At 41.4% G+C, this 8,025-nt stretch overlaps 1 protein-coding gene across 1 annotated transcript in view; it reads right to left on the bottom strand.

Moving 5' to 3' along the window:
- Positions 1-8,025, bottom strand: part of LOC109298092 — a 200,913-nt gene that overhangs the window by 100,384 nt on the left and 92,504 nt on the right. Inside the window, exons 11-12 of the mRNA XM_019518226.1 lie at positions 4,512-4,701; positions 1,896-2,023 (exon numbers count right to left, since the gene is read on the bottom strand). Of these exons, the coding sequence (XP_019373771.1) occupies positions 1,896-2,023; positions 4,512-4,701 (318 nt within the window). The remainder of the gene's footprint in view (positions 1-1,895; positions 2,024-4,511; positions 4,702-8,025) is intronic.

Genomic DNA, 8,025 nt, shown 5'->3' with positions numbered 1-8,025 from the left:
TTTCATAGAATCACAGAAGTAGGGTCCGAAGGGACCTTGTAGATCTTCAAGTCCAACCCCCTGCCTGGGCAGGAGAAAAACTGGGCTAAAATGACTCCAGCCAGGTAGGCATCAAGCCTCTTCTTAAAGACCCCCAGGGTAGGAGCCAGCACCACTGGGAAGTCCCTTGGAAGTTGGTTCCAGATCCTAGCCACCCTAACTGTGAAGTAGTTCTTACAGATGTCTAATCTAAACCTACTCTCCAACAACTTATGGCTGTTATTCCTTGTTATGCCAGGGGGCGCTAGGGGAAACAAGGTCTCTCCCAAACCCTTCTGGTCCCCCCTAGTGAGTTTATAGATGGTTACAAGGCAGGACAAGGATAGGATCAATGCAGCTAGGAGAGAGCAGGGAGAGAGGAGGAGATGGGGAGGGATGTGGTGGGAGGAGGGTTCATGCCAGGATGAAGGAAGTTGGGCTGGTGGCAGTAAGGCTGGGGGAAGCCAAGAAGGACAGCAAGGTGTGTGGTACAGTTATGGGTATCAAGGTATAAGTCTTAGGGTATAAGTAATAGATATATACAGTATCTATGTGTCCTAAAATTTTAATTGGTCTGTAGCAGCCTGGAAAATACTATTCTCCTAAGGCAGGTTTGCCAAATCTATCTGGCCCCACAGCTGGATGAGTGGCATGGGGCGAGTCCATAAGCCACATTTGGCCCATGGACAACCCCCACCCCCTGCATGCTAGATCCAGTACACCATGGGGAGGTACAGGTGGTTATATGGAGGGCACGTGGCAGCGGGGGAAGGTGCTAAGGAGCATAGGCACTGCAGGGGTAGCAGATGCCAAGGGGTGCAGGCACCACAAGGCAAGTGCAGGTACCAGCAGGCAGGCACTTGGGAGAAAGGTACCAGGGAGGCCAGGAGATGGTGGGGAAAATGGGAAAAGGCAGCAGGGGGGACAAGGGGAAAGGGTCTGACCACTTGACTGCCCCATTAGCTGCCACCCAACCCCCACTATCTGCCCCCCTGCTCCTGCTTGCCCTACTGCAGTGATTAAGGGTGACACATTTAAGATGACTCTCCAATAATTTGATTCTATACATGGAAAATCATAAATTTATACACTTCCCATGTATAGAGTCTAATTATTGGGTGCATCATCTTAAATCTGAAGTCTTCTTGGATTTGGGTGAATACCATAACTGTCTACCAATTCAAGCATTCAGAAATGTTATCAACTCTGAGAACAAATCACTTTGTAGCATTGCTTCAAAAGTTGAATATCTTGCAAACTGATCCATGCAATATTTTGCTTGCACAATTGTAATTTTTTTCCTTTCATAATAAGAGATTACTCCTCCTGTGACTCAAAAGTCTTACAGAATGGGAATGGAGGTGCCCATGGCTTTCTATGCACCAGAATCATTCAGTGTATGTGTATGTAGAAATAACCCACCTGCAGCAGTAGAGTGGAAGCAGGTCAGCACAGCTGCTGAAGCCACTATGTTAGGATAGCTCCAAAACCCAGGGAATAAACATAGTTTCTACTTGCCCCAATTTCCCTCATGCTGCTGATTTTATTCACCCATGGAATCAAAGACCTCAAATTCAGCAGTGGGCATGTTGGGAGGGAGAGGCAAGGAGTAGTGGCAGCATTCATCCCCTGGGTTCTGATGCCATACCAAAAAGCCTTATGGGCCCAATTTAACCACTTGCAGGACTCGTGTGTAGAACCCTGATTTAGAGCAATAACAGTATGTGCCAATATAGCACCATTGCTAAATTTTCTGTGAACTAACCAAACAAAGCTGTGATACCAATGAGTCATGATTTATTTTTCACTGATGGAAACCTTTAACCTTGCAGTTCAGATAAATTTGCAAAGCTTCCTTACAATGTTCAGATTTGTACCTGATTGTCTGCAGGTAGGTGCTAATTTCCACTAGGCTTAGATCTGTCACTTGTGAGCAGGAGCTGAGAATCAAAGACTCCAACTTAGGACACTGTGTCACAATGAAGTGGACAACACGATCTCTCACCTAGAGTGCATCACATAGAAGAGAAAAAAAAACCCAAAGTGTTACTTCAGACATAGTCTTGCCAAGAATATCTGATGATCCCCAAAATACAGAATACATTGTTAATTTCTGCTAATAAAAATTATCTATAAGACAACAGATTTAATTTATTAATAATTCAAATTACATTATTCTCCAAAATATGTTACATGCTGCAGACATCTAGGAAAACAGTGTCCCTATTTCTTGAAGACCTTAGGGTGTTTATACATGTGCTCCAAGAGTGGGGAGGAGGGGAGCGCTTTAATTAGAGCGGCTCAGAGAGCCACCCTAATTAAAGCGCCCGGAGCATCATGTGTATCAGTGTCCCCATGCTGAAAAATGGCAACAGAGGCGCTTTAACTAAAGGTCATTGAAGCTTTAGTTCAAGCACCCCTGCTGCCATTTTTTATCATGGGGATGCTGATACACGTGATACTGGAGTCTACTGGAGCATGGTAACTACCATACTCCAGCAGACTCAATGATCGAGTCTGCTCCAATGTGCTGTAATTACAGTGCTTCAGAGCAGCCTCACTGCAAGTGTATAGGTGTCCTTATAGTGTAACTAGACCAAGGACATGAAAAGGAGATGCAGTGTATGAGCACAGTGTTTGAAACTGACACAAAGCACACCTCCTCCTAGTTCTATTAGTACATGCACAGTGCTTATGCATTGTATCCCATCTATCTGGTGGTTACACATAATGATATAATCACCTTCATCTTCCCTCTTTCTCTCAGTCCTTCCAAACTGAACTCCCTGCTTCTCCTGGTAAGAACTCTAACTGCCATCCTTCCACCATATCTATTCCCCAACAAAGATATATGAGCAGAGAAACAAATAAAAAACAGTAAACCATAAAATGTTTGTTATCATTTAAGTATTCAGCAGGGGAGAGAAGCTCTTTAGCATGCATGCCTCAGGAGCCAATCTTGTCTGTGGAGACAGATAGCTTCTTCCCCATGGTGAAAGATCTTTTTTTTTAATATAAGTTCTTCCAACTCATGTTTTAATCTGCTTTATTTCCTTAATTCTTACAATTGGCCATCTATGACAACTAACTTTAACATCTGCTAATCAAACTTTGCCCTTCCTCGACCTTCTGCTCTATGCTGGTCACTGTTTAAATATCTCCATGTGCAGTGACATGTAATGATTCTGTGAACTCTCAGGAGACCTGCCATTTTAGGGCCTGTTATTTCATGAAAGAAGGTGTGCTGACAATGGAAGTGTTGTGATTCTCAGCATATGAATGTAAGAGAGGTTGGACAATGTTTTTTAGGTTAGTCCCTTGCAGAATATACTGTTTTTGTTCTTCTTATGCCTATGTTCAACTATCATGAAATACTTCAATAATCTACTAGGAAAGTCTCCATCATCTTTCATACAATCTAGCACTAAGAAGTATTTCTTTTTTGATGGGGTTGAATTATGCCAAAATTTATGGAAGTATCCACTGTCTGCCACAGAACAAGGAAAGAAGGGAACTTGGAACAGCAGATTGTTATCTATATAGTCCACAGATCCAGAAATCTACTTGTCATAATTCCTAGGGTTATGTACAGCTATTACATTTAGACTGACCTAACCAAGGTTAGGTTGATCTAAATGCTCATCAGTTCAGGCATTTAAAGGGGTTAAATTGGATAAAAAATGGCAGGCTTTATCTAAGTTAGTTCACCTGAGGAGAAGAACTAACTTAAATCAAGAACAGGTTAACCTGTGCTATCAAATATACACGTTCAGAGTGCAGCCCCGGGGCTGATAAAGCCCAGGCCACTCTGCCTTGCCCCTGGGCTGTGCTCTTCCTTCCTTCCCTGCCCCCCTCCCCACCCGTACCTCTCTCCCCCCCAACTGGCCTATCTGTATGTTCAATTATCACAGCACTGGTGAAGAGTTGTACTCACCACTCCTGATCTATGTTATGACTTAAAATAAGCTGAATGAATGTAGATATGGTGTGGCAAATGGCTGTATACATCCTAAATTAGTGTGGGGAAACAGCATATGCAGACACTACTGTATTAGCTAGTATAGGTCTTGGCAAACAGACTTGAGTTTTATGGGTGCAGTGTTGTCAGCAATCCCCTATTGGGACTATTTACTCTGGACCAGAATTAGGGAGGCTTTTGAGACACTACAAGAACAAAGATTTGTCCATTCTATATTTCAGCTAGATATTCAGACTAGTATTTGACACTATTCTATATTACTCTTATCAAGTGCAATTAGTTTTGTATTATGAAGAAAATCAGTTACTTGTGTATCTTGCAGCTAGGTCAAGTAACTATATCAATTTTATATAAATGTCACCATGATTTAATAATTTTACTTTTTTTAGAAAAGAACAGACAACATTGCTCATTTTGGCATATAATTATTAATAAATATACCAGACACAAATCAATCTGCATCTAGTAGTTTTACAATTAATAAGAGACCAATGATAAGTCAAAATGGTCTTACCACACTGAGCCCAGTTACGTTGAGTGAAGATAACTTTTTCAGGTGCTTCACTATGTTTGAGAGACAGACATGAGTAACCTCTGGGACTCTGCCAATGTTCAATGTCTGCAGATTTGGACACTCTTCAGCTATGGAACTCAGGCATTTGGCAGTTAGAGCATGGCAACCAAAGACTTCAATTTTACTGAGTCTGGTAGAGGACAAATTAAATTACAAAGAATGTGAGCCCAATATCATTAATACAACCGTCACTAAAACCAGTCTGACTCTAGGGTGTTTCAATTTTCTCTCTTCTATGGACTATGATTCTGACCTCATACCTGTGTAAATTATTTAATAACTCACTAAAGTCCATGGAATTAATCCTACATTTGTCCTCCTTAGGGTAGGAGTTGTGGGTATTATGTGCATTAAATGACTTTCATTGTTAGCTTTGGCAATACAACAGAAACTAACTTGTTTTAAAGATTTAACATTTAAAACAATTAATAGAAATAAAAAACCCATATATTAGTGTCTTTGATTCATCTCTGAATCACCTTTGGCTATTAATTGAAATAATTTAAAAGATAAAAATTACGTTGTATTTTTAATTGTTTATTAAAAGAAATCAGGTCAATCTCCTGTTGATAATAGAACCTGTCAAACTCTACTCTCATACAATTCTACCTAACGTAAATGTTCCCTTTAACAAATCTCTAGTTAGTATTTAGCTATATATTTCATATTTTGTTCAAATCTATTGTAAGTTTTCTGAGGGCAGAGGCAGGCTCAGAGATTTTGTTTTGGGTGGGGAATGGCTCTCTGTGTATTACAGGAATTTTCAAAGAGGCTGAGTCAGCTGACCTCTTCTCTCCTCTCCCAAGCTTCCTCTGTATCTACAAAGATATGGTCCTGGCTGTCACTGAACCTTAAAAAGGTAGACAGTATGGCACGTGAGCCTGTTTGACTATGTAATCCCATTTTATGACTAATAGATTGCAACAGGACAGACAGATTGGTAAGGATAAGCATGCGACTGTTGCAGACATACCAGCATATATTAGCATCACTGGGAATCCATGAAACATAAATTAAGACAAAATTCATCCACTATACTATACTTATTTAGGGATAAAACATGAAAACTCAACCTTCAGTATCACAGAAAACCATTCCTGAGACTCTATGCTATGTAGATACAGAAATAAAGATGCAATTTAGTCTTTAAATCTGCAAAATATTATATGATTTGCAATATATTGAAAAGGTCTGGCCTCAAGCTGAAACTTAGCCATTCAACATCTTTTCTGTTATGATAAGCCAACTGAATCAATGGCTGTACTATAACAGCCTCATTTGGCTGCCTAAGGACTGTTTCGTTAGGTCAAAATTCAAACTCTGAATTTACTATATGAACTACCAAGAAATTCTAGCTTTGTTGAACTCCATTAAATGCAAATGCCTTTCACTTCCATATGCTGTAATGGTGACATGCATTAAAAGAAAGAAACATATGGGGATCTAAAGTCCTCAGACATTTCCACTAATTATATGTATGGAGTGTCGATATAACTCCCTGTAAGACAATCCTAGTATTAGCTAAGGTAAAATAAACTAAACAGGAACCTCAGCACAGATACAGGAAAGCAGAATGTGTTCAGATGTAAATCCTTCAAATGAAACATCCTCCTGTAGAGCTCACTTTTTGATGAAAATGTCCTGATCTCATAACATTTTAATCAATTTGGCCTACAAGTACAAAAATAAAGAGTATGAGATTTTGGTGGAGGACCATTTCAGTCAGTAGTCCTTGCCTACATTTAAGCTAGATCTATATATCAATACCAGTTTTTTAGCTCATTTCTATTTTGTTTACTTCTGTTCACAAGGACTAGGTGTACACTGTTAGAGAAGAGGCAGATAACAACTGAGGTCTTTGGCTGAATTAGGATACTGTAAAGGAGAAAGGGTAGAAAATTAGGAATATGTCAATCCTGAAGAAAAAAGGAGCAGGTGAGAAGGTTGGGAAGGAAGTTCTGAGAAAAGCAGAATATTTGGGATATAATCAACTTAGTAAAAGAAGTGGAACAGTAATTTTTTTTCTAGTCTAATAAACTTTAGGAAGGGTTACACTCTAGCTTTTCCACTACTGGTATTACAGGTTGTTTCTGCATATTAATAAAGTGTTCCTGGGTTTCACAGTGTTATCTATCTATCTATCTGTGAGAAAATAAGGTCTCACAGACTCCCAAATAACACACATGCCTTGTTTTTTGGGAAGGCAAATTGAAATAAAAAAGTATCTTTCCAGAGTTATGGTCACATGGTTCTATCCATCTTCCTAATCTTCTACTCATTCACAATCCCTTTCCTGCTCAGGTAAAAGCTACAACTGAGTTGGCTGTTTTTGCCTGAGCAGGAAAGGGAAGGAGAGTGATCTGAAGATTAAACTCTATTGTCCCTGATCCAATTCAATTGTGAAAGGATTCAAATTAGCTGAACATTAAACTCCACCCCTCCCTCTTGGGGCAAAATAACCCTGCCAAGGTCCTCCCAGATCTACAGCCAGGGGCAGCTAGAGGCTAGGGCCAGCACCTGTGCTGGCCTCAGCAGTATAAAAACCTACCCTGGCAAGTAGCTCAGGGCTGCTTGCTCTCAGGAACTACTGGAGCTTGGCCAATTGGTATCTGGGGACACTACCCCTTATGCCAGCTGGACTGCAGAAACAGCCCTAACCTGGAGGTCCCTGCACCCTCTACCCACTGTAGCAGTCTGGCAGTGGGAGCTGCTGCTTGGCAATGACCTGCTGCATGCCTGCCAGACCCAGATGGGGACTGACTGGCCACAGCAGAAGCATCTGCACCTGTGGGCCAGCTGCCAGCAGGCTGTAGCTTGCCAGTTGGCCTTTGCATGGCACTACTGCCATCTGGGCAGCGATTGCCCAGAACATGTTCTCAGTGTGGTGGCCTGCTTTGAACTGTCAAAGAACGTCCTCCTGGCCCTAACTGGCCAAGAGGTCAGCCACCTCCAGCTGGGTTCCAGGTGCCAGCCCTAGCAGGCTCCTCTGCCTGGGTCCTGCCACTTGCCTCACTAGCAGGAATCCTGGTGTTTCCTATTTAAAAACTGCAAAATCTCTGATAAAAAAGATCCCAAATTCACTCTTTAAAATACCCCAAAATCCATGTTCTTCCGCAATTAAAACAAAAGACCATTGTGTGTGTGCACGTATGTGTGCGCGCACGTGTATATAGAGAGAGAAATCAGTTAGGCGATGTTTTATGGATATATTTACAATGTTAAAGCATTTTGGAATGCTTGGAGTGTCTCTATCATCATAACAACATAAATTCTAAATATTTATATGTTTTGATGTTTGCTTTTGGTTTTCTTATCATAGAATAGTTAGAGCTCCCCCGATCCCTTCACTAACTAGGACGTGCAGACAGCTGCCCCTGCAGCCACAACTCCTGCCAGCAGGCCTCATCCTGCCTGGCAGCTGGGCACAATGGCTGTGTGATGGGGAGGATGGGGG

The sequence above is a fragment of the Gavialis gangeticus genome, unplaced genomic scaffold (assembly GCF_001723915.1).
Source record: "Gavialis gangeticus isolate Ggan-Ray unplaced genomic scaffold, GavGan_comp1, whole genome shotgun sequence".
Lineage (NCBI taxonomy): Eukaryota > Metazoa > Chordata > Crocodylia > Gavialidae > Gavialis > Gavialis gangeticus.
Note: the sequence above shows the minus strand (reverse complement) of the source record. Positions and strands in the feature narration are given on the sequence as shown.